General features: G+C 45.6%; 1 protein-coding gene across 1 annotated transcript in view; it reads right to left on the bottom strand.

The window, feature by feature from the left end:
• LOC126567789 (protein patched) overlaps nucleotides 1-19360 on the bottom strand; it is a 36897-nt gene extending 17537 nt beyond the window's left edge. Inside the window, exon 1 of the mRNA XM_050224088.1 lies at nucleotides 19215-19360. Coding sequence (XP_050080045.1) covers nucleotides 19215-19352 — 138 coding nt within the window. The 5' untranslated portion in view covers nucleotides 19353-19360. The remainder of the gene's footprint in view (nucleotides 1-19214) is intronic.
• Nucleotides 19361-20558: the final 1198 nt, after the last annotated feature.

The raw sequence follows: 20558 nt of genomic DNA, 5'->3' as shown, positions 1-20558 counted from the left end.
TTTTCGGGATCATTTTTCTTTCGTTTCCAATCTCTCTTTTTTCGGAAAGATTTATCGTCCACAGGCGCTCACCGAAAGAAATAACTCCATCCGCTATGTTCTTCTCGCCCGGGTTAGGTGTCGTCTAGCGCGATGACTTACTTCAATTTATTTTCGTTTGGAGGAATGGTGTGTGCTGCAAGCCATGCCAAACCATCGGTCGTGGGATTAGAAAATTGGAATATACATTTTATTAGATCAGAAAACTTCAAACCCACGGAACCGGAATATATATTGCTGGAGAAGGAAAAGAAGAAGAAAAAAACCACAACGAACAGACCAAAATCGGAATAAGCATGAAACACGGTCACAAATGTTGCGACCGACGCGATACATTGTATTATGATCTTAGAAAGGACACAAGGCACACGATTAAAGAAGGAAAAAAAAACAGCTACACCAACAGAACCATACTTTACGGTCACCACCCATGAACCCGATCGATCTTCCACGATCGTATGACAAACGGCAAACCAGGCGTGCAGGCAGTGGGGCAAAAAGGGAACACAAGACATCAACAACACGCGGTGGGTATAAAGTTTCGTCAGCAACGGGCAAGTACATCGAAGCTCACCCATTTCGGCCCACACTTTTGACGCGGGCGCGGATTATCTTGTTGCTGAGAATAGGAAGAATTTTCCACTTCCAATTTCCGGTACAGCCCGTACAGTCTCGCCGCGACTCTTCGGTGGACAAATGCAAAAGGGGGGATTTGGTCTTTCCAGTGTGTGACCACACACAAACGGACAGAAAACCCTTCCATATCATCAAAGGAAACTGGAGAAGAAAACCAGGAAACGCTTCTTCACTGCTCTACAGCCTTAACCGCTTCTATGCCACACACCGAGCAGCGCAAGATACCGTGGGACCATAAATTATGACACATTTAATCTTTTACCCATCAGTGAGTAGTTATTTATTGGTCCCCCCCTCCCCCCTCCTTCGCAATCCGCGGATGTGTCCACCGATGCGTCTTGGTTCCGGAAAGGGTCTTTTATTCAGGAATTCTTATCCATACCACACACAAGCGCTCATGTCCATGGAGATAAGCTAGGCGGAATAATATTTAACTTGATTGCCCATTTGGATGCATTTGCTCAGTATGCTCTACCACAACTAGCACACGATAATTTATAAGCTAAAAAGCGATACTCGCAGATTAATCCAACCTTTCATACGGGTGAAGGTGGCCAGGGTCACACCATCCGAGGATCAATGCTAAACGAAAAGCTATTTAAACGTTCTTCGCTGTGTATTTGTGTTTAATTAACAAGCGATTTGTAGTCACTGCGCACCTGGAAACCCTCCCATTCTAACACCAGCAGGTATTTTCTGCCAGATAAACTTGTTGCTAATTGAATTATTCCTTGAAGATTAAAAAAAAAAACCACTTGGCGCCAGACAGACGACTGCCACACACAAGCGGGTGCAAATAATGCAATAAATTCGTGCAATCCAACGAACCAAACCCATCAACATCGCCTACCAGTCGGTGACGAATCTTTACAGCGGCACTTATCCTCCAGAAAAAATGTTTATTTTGTCCCGGCGCACCAGTTGCTTGTGGCGTACTCGTCTAAGCTGTGTTGTCTTGCGTTCCCATTTCTGACAGGCGGTGTGACAGTTTTGGACGAGCAAAAGCGCAACGACCGCTTCCAGGCACGCCACGGAACGGATCAAAGATGGAGTGCGTGGAGTACATCATCAACTGTGAAGATGGCACGACGGGAGTGTGCGCAAACAAAGCGTCAATCGGATCGAGATTGTGGTCTGTCAACAGCGGATCGAAACGACCGCTAAATGCCGGCCGGATGATGAAGATGAGGCTGATGATGGGCCCTGCTGATGGTCACTTATAAAAAATGCGGCGTTGGAATACTGCCTTCTCTCTCCCTCTAGCCCCCTTTGATGCGTGCTTGTGTGTCTGCTTCATGAAAGAAACATGGGTGTGTGATTTGTGTTTTATTTTTACATGCAAAATATATGCAAATCTTAAGCGCGTAGCGCCATCACACGCTTCTCTTTTAAAAGCGCTGTATTGATTCCGTGGGTGCGGGGGATGTGTTTACAATTTTTATTTTCATTCAATGTCTGAACCAATTCCCACTGTCACATACAAACGCCCCTACCCCCCTGCTTCCCTCCCCTTTCGGGGATAAGACACAAGGCCCTGGTGGTTGGCTTTCGTAATTCCTACCGCGCTGTCACTGTTTATAATTTATGAATCGCTAATGAGTGCGCTTTTGACGGAATGCGACATGCGAGCTCCCGGTGTCTGTGTGTGGGAAGTGAACATTCCCTCTCACCGAACCGAAAGTAAACTTTAAAAATTGAGGATTGGATAAATCGTCGACGATGACATTTTGCAAGAAGTGTTGTGATCAGTTCGTGCCACCGCGTTATGTGATCGAATCAAAACCTTTTCACAGCCAACACAAAAGCTCATCAGCGTACAGAAAAACACGCTTCCAAGATGCAACCAATCCCTAATGAACGGTTGTGTATCTGTTGACAACTTTCGCCCTGTCATTACAGCCACCTCCTCGAGTCGAGTCTGTTCGCCACTGATTGAGCTGTCATTCTCAATGCAAGTGTGACGAGCTCGTCTCCATCGTACGACGAAAAAACATCACCATCCAATCTAAACCGCCAATGAAGCATTCGATTCGAGTGAACTGACTTACAAAAGGCAAGAAGATAGAAACGATGAACATCATTGGAGTGGCGAAAAAAAAAAACGTTCCACACAGTATAAGAAAAAAGAACTCATTTTATTTTCCATTTTTCCTCTACCTAGCGGATCACACACACACACACACACGCCCTGGGAATCCCTCATTTGTGGAAATTGTGAAGAAAAGCAAAAGAAAAGCAATCAAAACCCATCACCGAGCAGACAGACGCGCGGAGCTGTAGCTTTCTGACCGCACAGTGTCGCCGGGCTGCCGCCGCCACCGTTCTCTCACGGTGTTCTTGCAACCAGGCAGATGGCAACGGAGTCGACCAGTAGGTCTGACCGCGGTCGATTGATTGAAGCTTGCGTACGATTTGTGCCGGATTCCGTACCCGGGGCCAGCTGACGCCAGCCAGCATCCGGGCATCCCAACTGGACAGCAAACGTGGGCAACGTCCAAACTCTCGAGATGTTTGATTTGCAGGCCTCGCTACGGTTTTCTTCGACCTCTCACAACCCCTCTCCCTCGCCAAGCACGGTAGCCAGCAAACCCCAACTTCAAACGAATATACACAGCAAATACAAACAGAGGAAAAGGAAGCAAAAAAGAGAGTGGATGGGGGTGGAGAAATAGTACCACACCGTCCCACAAACCGGTGTTTGGGGGAGGGGGTAGGGAGTGATCGTAACGTAATGATCTTGCACGGTTTTTCTTGCTTACTTTCTTAACGACAGCGTGCACACACAACTTGTGGCGCGACGATGAAAAATCGTCCCAACCCGGTCGGGCCAGGCGCTTTACACACCACCGTGTAAAGAGCAGCTGTTGTGCGGCTGCGGAAAATAAAATCAACTTCATCAACTCGCTGCTCCCAACGTGCGGGGGCAGCCGAAGCAGGAGGGCAAGGGGAGCTAAAAAAAAAAAAGCGTGGTCACAGTTTGCCGCGGATTGAATTGAGACATTAAAATCGCGGCTGGAGCCGGCGCGCTACAACGGCAGCAGAAAGGGCAATCACAGTGCCCGGCGCAAAACACGCCACACGAAAGCGGTCGGTGGTCCAGCGGTCGACCCCCAGGGTCGATCAGTCCGCCCGCTCGGTCCGTTGTGTGCACCGTGTGCCGGAAAAACGAAAAGAAAAATTACGACCAGCAGCCGGAGAGGCGGCGAAAGGGCAACAGCAAATCCGTGCGCCGCTCCACACAGTGGGTGACCCTTTTTTGTTACCTTCTCCAATTTTGTGTGTGCCTTCTTTTCCCAGCCCAAGCAGTTAGTGCTGCTGCTACGGGGGGTCGTACGTAAGGGTTGGTGGTAGTGTACGGCCCTTAGGTATCTTAGCGTTCCCTTTGCTTCCAGATCTTTCACAAAAAGGGGACGCGGTGTGGACGGTGAAGGCGTCCGAACCACCCAATGGGATATCCCCGTATTTGCATAAATACTAACCAAAGAGAGAACCGCTGCTAGTTGCAGCAGCGCGTCGCGTTCACAAACACACTCGTTCCGTGAGCGTTGATTGCACTCGAATACGACAGTCGTGGTGGGCTCCCCTCCCCGATAGGGGCATCGGTCCCGCGGTAGTTTCCAAGGCGAAATGAAAGAGAAAAGATCGCAAACAACCGCTCCAAGACTACTCGGAACGATGCTACCGTTTGAGGTGTGTGCCTGGGACGAATGGGTCATATCGCCGGGGGAATATTTGGATGTAGATGAGCAGAGATCAAAGCATTGTTAATTTTCTGTTTTGACACTAATGACAGTTTTAATGCATAAGCTTTTTTAGAAGAAAATGGAGATCGTTTTGTAATAGAAAATGGTTTTCTTGGGTTGACTAACGTGGCACTAATTTTCAAGAACGAATTTAGAATATCGGCGAAAGCTCGAGAGCTCACCCCGTTGTTAGATGATAGACAACACTAAGCAAAATTCCACCACCGCCTTCACGCTGTCTGAAATCTCTCTTCCCTTTCTTGAAGCTGCAAACTTTGGCCTGCAATTTTTCTTTCATTCTATTCCTCACTGCACGAACCTCAAACTACGCGAATCATCGCGATCGCATCACATAAAACACCCCAAGGATGGATGGATCCACCGCTGCACCCTTCAAATGGCTTCCCCTTCCCAAAAAAAAAGCCGAAGACGACCCACCCCAGACAACGGGAAATCGCGTAAATAACGAAAGTCAGCCACGATCTTTCGATCATCCAGGCAATCGTTTTGCCAGTGCATTCCACGAAGAAGGAAGGTCCCCCCCCACCCCATCAAAACTTCCCTCCTCCGGGGTAATGAAGAAGAGGAAAACCAAGAATGTAGTCGGCTGTGTCGGCCACATTCCTGTGCCCATCCATCGCATTAGCGTCGCCGGTCATCCAGCAGCAGCAGCAGCAGCAGCAGGATATACACGAGCCGACGACGATACAAGAGTGAAGAACAACGAAGACCACGAGGGGAAAACGCGCGCGCGCTATTGCTCTCTCGCTCCGAGTACTAGAAGAGGGACAATGTTGGACACGAGAGGGTGAGGGAAAGACGATGGTGGAAATACGATACGCGGTGGTGTTGGTTGGTCCTTTCCCAGTGGACAAGACTAAAATTATTGCTCCTCCTGACCGACTGATCCTCGCCGAGTGTCTTTTTTTTATTGGAGACAACACAGATGCGTCTGGACTGTTTGTGGGGTTCGATTTTAAAGCATTTTGCGAGCATTGATCATTGTTGTAATCTGTAGGATCAAAATGACAAATAATTCATTGATATATTTTCCATCACGAATTTATAGATTTTTAATTTATCATTATAGGATTGACCAGTGATGTGGACAGTAATTAAAATTGTAATACGAATCCTCGAATTCTACATAAATTAGTAAAAAAAGAACCTACAATAAATATAAATAATATTTGCATACATGCAAGGGTTAGTTTTCCGTCTGGCTTTGTTCTCTGCAACGATCCAGTATCGTGAGATCGTGCAGTAAACGAAGCCAGGCCACTTTTCCTCCAGCGCTCTTCTCTATCGCTTAAGCCGGCAATACCACTTAATGCTCCAGCTCCAGCTGACCGGCGTTCCAAAGCTCGCTTATGTCTCTCAATCCAAAAAAGCATAAACTATCCGTCAGACACACAGACATTACCCTTACTTTAGCATCTTCCTTTGCACGTTCTGCTCGTGGCCACCCGGCAGCGGCCTTTTCAGACGAGTTAAATGAAACCATTACCGATACCCACGGCAATATGCCCGTAACGAGAGATTCGCGCGGGATTTGCATCGATTGTTCGTCCCCCATCGACAGGCCAGGCTGGTCGTAAGTAGGGATATTACAATAAATATATTGCGAAACTCACCACAGCACAGTCTTCTCAAGCACTCTGTTGGCAGTAACCTTTTCAACGGGTACGGGGAGATGGTAATAGGAAGCTGGGTTGTAATCTGTGTGACTGCGCATTATTTAAAGTACGTCTTTTATGATGCGATCAAGAATGATCTTGTGAATGTGTGTAAGACTATTCAACTCATTGTCAACGCTGGGCGAATGATTGGCTGTTAATTTTAACAACTTTTGAACACATCTCCAATGTCTTTTGATAATTAGCTTCTTCTTCTTCTTCTAAGGTCGTCACGCCTGCCACCGGATGGCTTACTAAGACTTGCTAATGCCACATAGTCACATAGGGGGATTTGAACCTCGTTTGGGGTTTTGGATGATGTCTCCGCCACGGATGCCCTGAAAAACATCCACAATTTTAGCTACAAAATTTGAACATTCTTCTTCTTCCTGGCTTGACGTCCTCCTCCTTCTAAGGACACACCGCCATCGAATTGCTTACAAGACTTGCCGATAACCACGTAGTTGAATAGCCAAAAGTCACAGCCCGGATTTGATTTGAACCCCAGTCCTGCCGTATGAAGGCCGGCGCCGTAGTCGCCTGCACCACCGAGCTGCCCTACAAAATACGCACAGTACAGCATATATTAGGCAAAAACGGGAATTAATTTTATGATTACCCAAAATGATCAAGAAATTGGCAAGATTAACATGGCAAAAAGAAAAACATTAACCACACACAACGAATGAATCGATCGTAAACATTAATCGATTTTTGATTTCGTAAATTCCACATCCCCCCCCCCCCCAACCTCCACGAAAAAAAGTTCGTCTGCGTGTGTTTGTGTGTGTGCGGTTTCCTCTAGCTGATCATCGGTCATTCGTTACAGATTCCCGGGTGCAGCTGCTCCGAGACGAAAACGATGACGAATTCACCCAACTACCCCGTAAAAAAATGTGCTCCCATACACACACACACAGCGCCATCGCAGTCAACCGCGACTCACTGGCGGTGGCGATGGCGGCCAATTGATCAGAAATTGAGCTTGATCTCTTCCGTTCACGTTTTCCACGAAGCGCCACACAAAACACACCGGTACATATAGTAAAAAAAAGGGTGGCAAGGGGGATGAAACATGAAGTGGAACAAAAAAAAACGAAACACAACAAACGTTTCATTCTCATTTTTTTTTCTTGTCTACTCTCTATCTCTCCTTCCTTGCCGTTTGTTTTACTCTTTTCGAAGGGGATGCTTAAATGGTGGTGGTCGGTGCTGTCGCTTTTTTCTTTCCTCCCTGTTTTGCGCTGTAGTTTCTGCCTCCTGCCTATTACCACTCAATCGTGGCACAACGAAAAGAAGACATTAAAAAAAAACGCGATCGAACGGTTCCGGTCGATGAAGAAATAAAATATAATTAAGACGTTTATTCTGCACCATCACCCCAACACTGGGCGGATGCCCTTTGGATGTTGACTGCACTACTCCATTACCCACACACACACACGCACGGTGGCATTTCGAGGATTGCTACTCTCTATCTTGTTTCCCTCTCTCTCGTTCGCTCTCTCTGTCTTGAACTGTTTTTGGAGGCCTAATCCCACCACAAGTAAGTCTTCAAGGAACGAGGGAATCATTACGCCACTAACCGTAACCGAGGGATAATTACGGTAGTGGTGAATAGAGTAGTCATGCAAAGGGATAAAACTAGGGAAAACAGAATCCAACCAACAACTAAAAAAGGTCTTAACGTACTCTCCCTGCTCTTGAAAGAACGAATAACAATAAATCGGTTGTGTTACTACTCACTACCGGCGCTCGACCGCCCAAGGAGTGATACGAAGTGCCTCCCCACCCCTGGAGGAGATCCGTCACTACCGAGCGATCCTCTCACCAACTCCTTTGCCTGGGGTGGCTGGAAAACTGTTGGAAACAGTGTCTTGAAGCTGTGTCTGAATGGATGAAGAAAACATCATCATCATCGTCGTGATCGTTGTTGAAACTACCCACCCCCCCGCTCCTGTCAATAAAGAGAGAGAGAGAGAGGGAGTACAAAAGACATCCCCAACGGAGAAGAGCGTAGAGAATGTGAGCTTTCCTTCAACCCTTTTCCGTTTTTCAAATGCGAAGACAAGCTCAATCAAGCATCAACATCGCGGGGAAGCTTTAAAGTCCCCGAATTCGAATGCGCTAGGGAGATTCGTTGTTCCGTTGCATTAAGAAATCATAGTTATTCTTCGCGTCCTTCCCATTTCACACACATACACACACAAATGGACGAACGAAGGTAGGAACCAACAAAACAAAACACAACTAAAGACTTCATCTCACACGCAAAAGCCCACTTTCGGGGTGGTATCGCCTTTATTTTGATGCTCGGTTTTCTCGATGCCCTCGCCAAAAGGGTTCGTAAGGGAAAGGGAGTGCCCGAGAAGGGAGAAATCACCACGTTCGTTCTCCACCGGTTTCTCCTTCTTCTTCGGACGAGGGCTGAGATATCGCACAGGCCACACGGAACGGTGAATCGGTAATGACTTATTTAGTAGAACACAGCACACGGCGAGGACGACGTGTAGAGTGTGGTCGCACGCCGGCAAAGATGAAGCCATCACAACAGAACCGTAGTAATAGTCCGCACGGAATTGCTCGCTATTTACCAAAATCCCCCCCCCCCCCCCCCCCCACACCACCGGCGGAGATAAGTGTTGTTGCTGGTGCCTTTTTTTTTTTTGCTGTTGTCTCTCTCCCTTTCTGTCTGCATATTTCCCATCAAATCGTGACCGTAGTAGCCCTTTCCTTGGTGGCTAATTGTGGCATTTTGACAGGTTGTTTTCCTTTTCCGGCTGTACTTTTTCTCTTCTGAGTGTGCTTTTGAAGCTCTCGAATGATTGTTGATAGGAGAGCAATTAATTAAATAGCATAAATATGAAAAATAGTTCAAACAGATGAGACATATTGTATATGCAAGATATGAAAAATCTTTTAAGAGTTTAAAACATTTAAACTCTAAAAGAAAATTAAGAAATTTTGTAAAAAGAAACAAAACAACTTTTTAAAAACACATGCGATTCGTCTAGCATTGGTGTTTTGTTTGCTTCGAAAAAAAATCTTTTCAACCCACACTTTTACAGCCCCAGATGCTATTTACTTTTCACACTTTCCCGGTGGCGATAAATTGAGCAGAACTGTAAATTGGTCGTTAATTGAAGAATGAACGGGGCGAGCACGGGAACGAGAACCATGTGAACCCATCAACCTTCCTGCACTTTGGCGTTCGTGAGGCGGAATTTCGTTGGCGACAGGGGTCCACCAGTCAACAACAACAACACAACATTCCTTTACATTTTTCATACCTAGAGTCAATATGCCTAGAGGGTGAAGGAAGAAGTAGGACAACGTGGGACCTTGGGCCCGACACTGGTCGCTATTTTTTCACCATCGTTCTCTAGAAGGTGTTAACATTTATAGACATTTTTCAATGCTTCTTTTTTTTTTTTGGACAGCTTAAAAATTTCCAGATTGTCGACGGTGCAAAATAGTTTAAGAAAAAAATTCCTCAATCCACGATGTTTCTTTTTACGACAGTTCCGACATTCCACACGCAAACGCAAATAAACGGTATCATTTCCGGGATACCGGAACCAACGGCACAGGAAAAAGACAAAATAAAAACCGGTGTACATAAAAACTTACCGCAAAACCATTGCCGGCATTTTATTCCGCTCGATTTCCTTTTTGCCCCGCGCGTAATCAAGCGAAGAGAGATACAAAAATTAGCCGCGAAAAAAAAGAACACGAATTAAACGCTGAATGAAATCGCGCTTGAGGATGCGACATACGCACACACACGCACCGCGGGATGAGGGAAAAAAGCATACACGCACCGGTGAGGAACCGGACCAATTTTCGAGACGGGCGATGACGACAAAAACACAGAATACGATGCGCGATTCAAAAAATGCGGTCCACGCTTTCAAGAAAGCACCGCACCGTCCCCCTCGTTATCTTCTTACCATACGCACCTCACACCTCGCTCGCACAAAAAGCGCCTTTCCTGAGCGTTGGGGCCCAAGAGATGCAGGGCGAGTCGGCAGCAACAGCGAGACAGTGTGTAAGCGAGTGGATGGGCCCGGAGACGCAGCGGAAGCGCGCGAACGAGTGGTATGAGGGAATTGTTTAATCTGATATTTGGACCTACCGCATCGGTGGTCCCGGCGCAGTGGTACTTCCTCCCATCGTATGCCCCTGTGTCCCCACCCTCCCCGCTCTATATTTACGATACAACGCAACACACACACACACCAAGAAATGAAGAGCATCGCGGTGGAAAGGTCGCGATCGTTCGCCGGTTCGATCGGGGACATCGGGGTGGATCAAGCGGTGGGAAAGCTGGGCGAGAAACTGAAATGAAAACATACGCAACCGTACACCGCGACTTCGAGGCGCAGTGGCTCCCTTTTTCTGCTCCTGCTCCTTCCTTCACTCGCTCTATACCTCTCGCTTTCTCTCTCTCTCTCTCTCTCTCTCTCTCTCTCTCTTTCCCGAAGTGTCCCTGCTCCAGTAATTGATCGTGCCGGGAAAGAAGGCAACAACAGTACTGGACAAAATCATTCATACGCTTTAACTATTCTTTCTACAAGCTCAATATTTCCTTCAATGTAATAGTTACAACAATGCTATCTTCAGGAAAGTTGTTGCCCTATTATCAGGCAATAATGTTGTAGAAGTGAAGTTATTAGAATTATCCATGACTTTCTAAATATATGCTATCTTTCAGGAAAGGATGAGGATCGGCATGGACAAAATAAATCATACACCAGATTTCTTATTCACAAGTTATGCTGATATCAAATATCTCCTTTTATTTTTGAACCCTTAATATTTGGTATGACCACCCTGCGCCTTCAGCACCGCTTCCAATCGACGAGGCATACTTTCAACGAGATTCCGTAGATATCCTGGATCAATTTTCTCCCACGCTGTTTTCAAAACATCAAAATAGTCGTCTTGGTTGGTAATCGATGTTTTGTCCACTTTATCGTCCAAATAACACACCAAATTCTCTATCGGATTCAAGTCTGGAGATTGGGGTGGCCATTCGAGCACCTTAATTCGTTTAGATTTGAAGAACGCAGTTGTTTTTTTTGGCCGTATGTTAAAACTTTATTGAAAATACTATAATTCTTCCGAATAAATCATGGTTTTTATCTGAAAAATAAAGAAAATACTCCACAAAGAGCATTTTTACTTTGCGCGTATGATTTATTTTGTCCAGTACTGTGTATCACAACACTAAGATGCCCCAAGTGATGATCGGACATGCGTGCTTTACATCAGACTAATACGACACAACAGTAGAAACAGTTGCCTGCTGTTTAGGGCCAATTTTATGTGACTTCTTAAAGGAAACGTGTATTGTGAGACTAAATTTCATTGCTTTTCTAGACAAAATCCTGCCTTACAAAAATACTGAAAACTAAAATGATAGAAAAAGATCAACTGCGATCGTCATAAGTTCCTCGGCGTGTACCTTCGGCGAATATGAATCGATTGAAGTCTCATAAAATCACTATTAACTACCGTATTGTCGCAGTTTTGCTCTATTTGAACTGCGAGCACTGACGCACACTCGGTTGGCCACTACGGCTAACACGGAGCAACTGTGAAGAACAAGGGGGAAAATTAACAATCAAAACACAACCCCACAGGGCAGCGCTCCTCATACGTACAGCAAAAAAAGCGGGCTGCTCCAGCAATGGTGCACAAACATTTTCAACGATCAAATTTGCCCGCCGGGCCCGGGCTGCAGAAAGGCGGACGAAACCCCTTCCCCCCTCTCCACGATTCGAGTGGGGCGCCTCCCCCGATTGTCACCCATCACCCTACCACTGCGTACGTATATACACACACACACACATACACAAGGTGGCATCGTGCCGGGTGGTCTCGCACGCCCGCCAACATACGCACAGCAATAACACTAATAGCAATAACACTAACAGCATCCATCCGCGGGCGCTTGCTGCGTATATGCGTATGTGTATGTGTGGATACCACCCCGCCCTCGTGTATGCGCCAAATATGGTTCCAAAATCCGATATTCCGATTCCATCCGTACGCCACATAAGCGTCACGCATGTTTTGGACCATGTTCGTCATCAAAACTCTTTTTCGGAGTCTCGACTATTTTCTTCTGGCTGTCCTTCTCTTTCGTCCCCCTCCCCTTTTAAAGGTGGTGGGAGTGTCTCATCATCAACGATGCACATGCAAATGACGTACAGCTTTTATCCTCAAGTTTCTGTCGTATTTTTTTTCTTGACCCGCGAATTAAGGATTCATTATTCTGCATCAAAAACCGCTCTCCACAGTCGATCGTTCGTTACAGTGATACAAACAATCTAGTGAAGCAGTACAAAATAACAAGACCGTCTCTGAATGGGAAATCGTGAAACATCATCACCATTTCTCTTTTGCGGGCGCCGTGTAATCTTTTCTTTTTGTCGTGCGTTTATTTCCTGGCTTTCTCTGTTTGCTCTGTTTGCTTCATTAAACATTAGGTCGATACGATCGTAACTGACCTACGCAGGAGTTTACAGTTGGGACAAGTAATCGTAAACTTCGCACATAATCGCCTCTAGTGTGCATTGCAATGGAGCGGCCCGATGGAAGCGTTGTTAGCGGCGCCAGTTGCTATTACGGAGGGACCGGTATCAAATCCCATCCGGGGAAGGTCCATATCCCATACGAAAGAGGCCTTTTGGCTGTATCCAGATTATGTTTAAATCAAGCCAAAGTTGCCTTAATTTGGTAGGCGGACCCAGATATTTAGAAGAAGTTTTCAATTAGAGTAGTTACACACCGTGTGCAAGATAAATTTGACACTTTTGGCCATTTCGTTTATAGTTCGTGATTGAATTATCGTATCAAAACCAACGATACGTCATTCGAAAGCCACTAGTGTTTGGAAACGGTGAAAAAAATGTCGAGTGAGCACAATAAGTGCAACCCGCCGGGACTAAGCACACAAACCGGGGGACATCAAGACGGCGGCGCAGTGTGCAATAAACACGGTGAAGGATATTCGCAAGCAGGTTGAAAACTACAACGGATCATACCAGGCGGTCGGATTGCTTACGGAACGACGAGTTCTTCAACATTTCTTTAAGCAGAGCCTGGGACTGAACGCAGACGGCTATGTGATAACCAAAGTGGCCAATGGTAGGCCGTATGTGTGGCAACACGATTCGGCACCTTGTCATACGGGCGTCAAAGCGCAAAAATGGCTTAAAAGACCATTTTTACGACTTTAACACCCCCAATGTTTGGGATCCTAGCTCCCCGGACCTCAACCCGATGGACTATTTCATGTGGGGCATGGATGAAAGGGATAACAAACCAAACGTCCTGCAACAGAAAAGCAGAATTACTGCAAAAAAATTAAGACCGTTTTTGTGGCCCTACCCAGGGCTACGGTTGTCCGAGCTTGCTCCAGGTTCCGGAAGCGGATACAGGCGGTCGTCGATGCCGAGGGTGGTTACTTTGAGTAGTTTGTGCAGCCAACATGATAAGCTAAAGGTTGTAGAAAAACATTTATTTATTTTTTATTAATTTTCAATTCCCACAGGAACTGTCAAATTTATCGTGCACACCGTGTATACTTTTCAAACAAAAAAAGGTATTAACCACGAAGATTTATTTTTGTAAATAAACTAAAAATTCTTTTATTTTTATAACAACAAATTGTTTTAGCACCAACATTAAAATCTATTTTTAATTAAAGAATCAAAGCTAATAACCCTTTATGCCGCAAAATAACCTCACGGGATATACGGTCCGTTAAAGAAGATTTAAATGTCATCACTTGCCTTCTCTCCGCACGGCTCTGTTAGCCAGCAATTGCAAGCAACATTAAACAGTGCAAATTATCTATGGAAATAGAAATTTTCTTCTCACTTCCCTCACGGGCCCATCGCACCCAACGCAATCAAGGCGCCTGTTACCTAACTGCAACATAACTGTCACCTTCTCTACTTTAGATTGCCGTCCTCAGCTGCCGTCCGTATGGCACATTGGAATGGGGAGGGGCACATAAAGTAGAACGTGTAGGGAATATTGCTTGAGTATTTGATGGAAACATTTAATAGATAAAATATGTTCGACATCATTACTGTAAATGGTTGTCATGTGCTGGCAGTGTCTCGTAAACATTGTTTTGTAATGTATGCTTCATAGACGCAGGATAAATAAATGGCAACCCTGTCTAATAAAGCCAGATTCGATTGGGCAACATTATATTTTAATTAAAGCTAATTGTTTGGAAATAATTATCACTGCTTGCTGAATGTCGTTCTTCTTATAAAACACTGCTTTTTATGATCATATCTGCACTGTTTAACTTAAAAGAAACTTAAACAACAGGAAGAGAAAGCGATTCCGAACATCAAAGCCACATTGACATTAATTTGTAGCCGTGCATAGGAGTGCGGCCACCTAAAAGACATGTTTAATGCCTAATTGCTTGATGTTCCAAGAAGCCCTTTTTAGCACCAGCAAAAAAAACCCGCATCATAAACCATTTCAGAAGGAACAGAAGTGTAAAAAACAAATATACAACCGGGCATAGCCGCACCACCAGTGTGCCGGGATGGAATTACGCCAAACTGCACTCTTGAGAGCACGCGTTACAAAATTTTCATTCCCGTCTTCGCTGACGGTTACGCTGCAGTTGGTGGTTTAATTTTGCGACCACAATGCTGATGATTAATTATTCCGCTCATTTGCTGTTGCTCGTGCAAGACCGCGGGCCGAAGTACTTTTTTTTTTATCGCCCATCGTAACCGCGCTGGGAGGCTTTTTGTTTGGTTTGTGTTGTGACGGATAACCCGAGGGTTGAGCGTTTTGCTTCTATTCGGCTCACCCATCTTTTCACGCCACAGATGCATTATTAAATTGTAACCCATTCACACGAACGCGAATAAACAAACTCGGGCTGAAGATCACAAGCGCAGCGGAAGGCAAATCCGCAAATCAAGATAAGGTCGGTGTTGTTTGAAAGAAAAATGTGTTTACTTCTTTCTTTGCTTTTTTTTTAACACATTCCACTGCTAGTATAAGGTAGCGAAAAATGTTAAATATTTAAAGTATAATAATCACCCCGACGACGAATAAAACAAAAATCTCCCACCGTTCGCCATTGTGTGCTGCTGAATGATGATGATCATGGTAGCGAAGTACACAATCAAAACAATATCATTGAACGCTAATGTAAACATAAATATCCGCCATTTGGCTTATTGTTTATTTCTGCACATTTTTCCGCAATGTGTGCCCCAATCGCTGGAGTTGGGTGTTTCATTTTCATAATTTTTATTGTAACATTCAATATTAAAGTGTCATTCATTTCAAATTTGGTCACTCATCATAGGCTGTAAAACGAGAAATTGTTAACGTAGAAATATAATTTCTACATCAAACGAAATGTTTTTCATTGTTCTTTTTGATACCTCACAACTGGTTTATCCACTTCAGTGGCTGTCTTTTCCAATAGTATGCGTGTTGGGCAGTTGGCAAATCTGGTCAGAGCTTAATTGGGCCTTTATGAGCCTTAATAAACAGCAAAGCACACTTTTCCAGCCACTGATCTTCATAAACTGTCGAGCTCATAGATTGATTTGTTATAAAAACCTGTGTTTTGTGCCCACAGCTGCAGATGGCCCGCAAAGGGCAAATTTGTCAGCAAAAACGAACTTATATTTGCTGGGAACATCGCCCCGTGCTGCGGCAACACAAAAGCTTTTGCCAGAATCCTGCCCCAAATCTATTTTTGGCTACGTTTCGTCATCCATAAAAACGCAACACGCGTACCTCGTTAGAACCTGATCATACAATTTTTGGGGCACGTGATTTGGTGATGTAGTTATGCTTCAGAGTTCTGTTTGGTTGCTTTAAGGCTCGAAAAGAGCGGTAGTCTGCACTCAATCCGAATCTTCTGACGGTACTTATGCTGCACCGTATTTTTTCGCAATATCCCCATCCGAAATTCCAAGGTCCGAGAGCCGGAAGGAAGGTGTTGAGAGCCTGTAACGCTCTCAACACCTTCCAGCTCAGCTGACGACGATTTAGATTTACCTTTGTAGTGATGCTTTGACGTTTCCGAAATCGCCTCAAAGCATGTTAAAAAGAATAAGACGCGTTTTTAAGGCATTTTCCTATTTTTCTCCCAGACCAAGTTGAATTTTCTAAGTGGTTGTGCACAATTAATTGTCTACGTTGCAGCTCAATCGTTAATAATAACTCAAACAAGCCCGATCATGCCAAAGCCACTCCATAAGAGGGAGGAGTGCTTCAATACCTACTCATAGGTGCCAAAAAATTCCATATAGCACCACTGGGGGCTCAACTATACATAAGATAGAGTGACCAAATTCTAAATGAACAATACTTTACGATATCAAAGATTTCCATTCTACTGCTACAGATTGATCCGAAGTAGCAAGAAGCGAGTTGAATTAGGGTCTGGATTGTCTGATCTCTATGGTGATTTGAACAACAGTAACTCCGGTTTTCATGGGGGAATACTTCTTGAACCTTAACTAGAAGCCGAACCAAATAAGGCATAGAAAGGTCATGCCTAATACCATAGAATCCCAGGGTATGACTCATAACAGTCGACTCAGAGAAGTGAGAAGTGAGGACAAGAACAGCCCAAATGGTGATCTGAATAGGATGATCAGTTTAAAATATATTCTATATTGAAAGCACAGCTCTAGAAAGAGTTAGATCATTTAATTACAAAAACATAATTTTTCGTGTTCTCAAACAAGCTTTATTGCCTAACAAGCGACCGAGAAAACTTCAAAATATATCGATCGTGCCTCGTTTGCTAGACAAACTGCCCCCAACCCTGTTCGACCTGACAGTATGCGTACGAAAAACGATTAATAATCCTGCGTGTCCTGCTAATCGTGACGCATTTCGGCTTGCGTAAACCGGCCAGACCAAGTAAGAACAAGCAAACTGGCAATAAACACAGCTAGGGCACAAATCACCAGCCCGGTGAAGTGAGAAATTCATCTCTAATGCAAATCTCGTGTCTATCCAGAGGTTTACCCGTTCCAGTCGGTCTCGGTACTACAGCTTCATAGCCCATGTCGCTTGACTTGACTTGTATCGGCTAGAAAAAGTGGACGTTATAATGTTATCCAAATGTGGTTTACCTAACCTTCGATGGTCTAAAAAAAATTTTGCCCTGCAATGATGGATAACTGCTTACACATACTGAACCAGAATTGATTACCACAAGTACTCTGGGTCCTAGAATGCGCATTGTCTGGCCCATCCATACGGGTACGCGTCAAGCCGTACTGGCGAATGATTTATAACGAGGGCATCATGTCGCCATCGAAGATCCGACGTGATCTCTAACCATTTCAATGCTGTCCACTGCCCGCCAACCCGCGCAATTGTCTGGGAGTTCCCACCCTCTTGGCAGACATGGACATGCGGCACGTTTTGCCAGTCCATCAGTTTGCCAACCCTTTCGCCTAAGCGGATGATCTACGATGTCAAGCCTGGGAGGGGGGGGGTTCTTGTTGCTTGGGGTATCCCCAATTCATAACTAACTCCGAGCACGTACATTGCTGCGAACGGGCGTGTGGTCACCCCGCCCTAGACAACTAAATCGGACTGGAATTGTTTGTAAATTCAATGTCTTGTTTTGGTGACGCTGGAGCGACGCTTATCAAGCCTTTGGAGTCGCGCGTGCCACGGGCGGTGGCAGGCGGGCGGATACAGTCACAGTCAAGGAACCTATTACGATTACCGAAGTGTACCGAGGTCGGTTTCATTCAATTGTATTGTTCATTCACCGATTTCTTATGCCCGTTCCGTCCCGCCCATCTCTATACCGCTTTCTACCATACGTTTAACGCGTCCCAGAGCACGTCTCAGAGCGTAATAGACGGTACGCATGTTAGGAACTGGAATATTTCGAACCAAAACTTACACACATGTGACGTGTCACAGAAAGACCGAAATAGCTTGACTCGCGACCGAAAACCAACCAACTAAGAAAGATGGGTCTTTGAGTCCCACGGAGACAATTTGGAAGTCATAAATTCTCTAATCCTAAGATAGTAGAGTTTGTCCCCATGCTCATCTGCACCTAGATGTGTGTGTGTGTGTGTGTGTCTCCCAAGAGGTATAAGAATTTGGTGCCCTAGGGAACTGTCGTAGTCGATCATGATTGAGACCTCCTCCTCCGAAACTTCCCGCGCTTCAGCTATTTTACAGGTCTCGTTCGTACCGCCGTTCAAAGTTCATAGGCGTCGGTGCGCCTCGGGGTCGGGTACAATCAACTCGCTCGCAGCATCCGAAAAAGAAAAAAACCCAAAAACCCACACTGGCCCTTTTTGCCCTCCGCGCGGATCACACACCGAGACCGATCGTGTGCGTTTGTGTGTGTGTGTGTGTGTGTATAGAAACTACAGAGTAGTATTACGGGTTACGATCGAGAAAGAGGGATGAAGCCGGGAACGTCACGGAGAGGCTGGGATAGATTATTTCTTTTAATGTCTTACTTTTCCCTTCATTCCGTTCGCATTCCCTCTGATGGCGGGCGGTGTGTGTCGTTCAGTTTTTTTTTTCTTTTTGCTGTGTTGTATTTTTTCCCTTCGACACGGCTGTCCTTCATCTCGGGGTGCCTCTCGATCGAGGAGAACCACCTTCGGACAAAGTTTCGACAACCGTACCCCCGCCAGCCAGCGCTTATGCGCTTGAAGGAATGAAAGAGCACGCAACATAGTGTGCATGCGTGTGTGTGTTTGTGCGGCAAAGTAGGGAGGACCCAACCCTGAACATGATCAGAAAGACCGTATCAAACCCGGAGAGTAGAGAGTATTGGGATCTGTGGTCGAAACGCGGACCCTACACATTGCGGACCGTTGTTCATGCCAGCGGTGCGTAGATTGAGTTGTTCATGGTTAATGGAATAATATCCGCCACTGTCCACTCAATCCCGGTCCCGGTCCGCTTAGGTTTCAGAGCGCCCTTACGAGTGGGAAGATTGTTTTTCAACTTTGGTGACAAATTCTAGTGTTGCTTTGAAGATCATTTTCTGAGATGTTTCCAGACTAGACCCAGAATTACTGACGATAGCTAACCCTAGTGGAGTAGTGTGACTTACCTTTTCTATTTGATCGAGTGCTATCGTTGCATCGAACCAACTGGTTCGGATGTACAGGTCGGAAAATACTTTCTCGTCCACGGTGTCCCCGTGGGTGTCCGGTACCCTCGGTAAGCTATCCATCGTTGGTACCACCATTGTTTGTTTGACGCGTATCACTGTTGTGTACTATTTTCTTCTTCTATTTTTTCGCCTACCTTTACCAACAACAACTAGTTCCTCAAGCTGGAGGAAGAATTTGTTGAGGAATTCACTTCGTTCACTTTCTTTCGAAAATTTCTTTCGTTGCTTCACATTCACTCTCGAACGATATTGACACACAGTGTCGCGTGATCTTCACACGCACCACCGTATGCACCACCACTTCCTTGCTCTCACAGAACTTCCGCGGATGGGGAGAAATTTAAATCGAAAGCATAGATCACCACACGTGCCGCGACGGTTGAGTGACACATCTTCCCGAGAACGCAACTACCATACCCCGCCGTTGTTCGGTTGCTGGACGTTCACACTACACTGTTGCTAGGGTTGATTCGATTCGGTTGCTAGGTTTGCGACGGCAAACCACCTTTTCTCCACACAAGTGCAACCACCTGCTTCGCCTACCACGCTAATCACACTGACAGAACACACTGGATTTACTTCAGAGATGGATACACTTTTGCACACTAGCACACCGGAACACAAAATAAACCAAATCACACGCGGCACGAATCCGATTTTTCCGATTCCGTAATCGCACAAGATGCCCACCCCACTCCGATCGATGACAAGCCCTTTCTGACGGCGGCGGGATCTCTGCAGCCGAGTATCGAGTCTTAACGCGCGCGTGCGGTGGTCCAAACAGAAATGCAAAGATCGAGGAAAATTCACTCTCTCACACACGGACACCAAAAACGATCACCATCGCACGCACTCTGGGCCACGCACTCTGGGCCTCTGGCTTCCAAAAAAAAAACCTCCGTACTTTGTTTTCTTCGAATGGGAAAGATCTCCGGGAGGGTATGTGTTCGCCCTTCCGCCTTTCGTTCGGCTGTTCCTTCTTTCCTCCTGCCTTTGCTGCTGCCCTTCGTTCTTTCTTTTTTCTTTTACAATTTCCTTAACCTCCGTGTTGCGTTCTGCTCTTGCTGCTTGTTTTGTTCGACTTTTTGTTTCACCTTCCCGAGGCACCCTCCCTACCACTTGTTCTTCTCGCTTGCCTCGATGGCTTTCTTTTGAAACACACTACACACACACACACACGCGGATATAGCGTTTTTTCTCCCTTCTTGTTGGTAAGGTCGAAGTTGAGTTCTCCCTTTTATTCACTTGTTTCGGTAGTTATGTTATTTATGTCTTACTTGT

The sequence above is a fragment of the Anopheles maculipalpis genome, chromosome 2RL (assembly GCF_943734695.1).
Source record: "Anopheles maculipalpis chromosome 2RL, idAnoMacuDA_375_x, whole genome shotgun sequence".
Classification (NCBI taxonomy): Eukaryota; Metazoa; Arthropoda; class Insecta; order Diptera; family Culicidae; genus Anopheles; species Anopheles maculipalpis.
The sequence above is the reverse complement of the archived record's forward strand: the minus strand, read 5'-3'. Positions and strand labels throughout refer to the sequence as shown.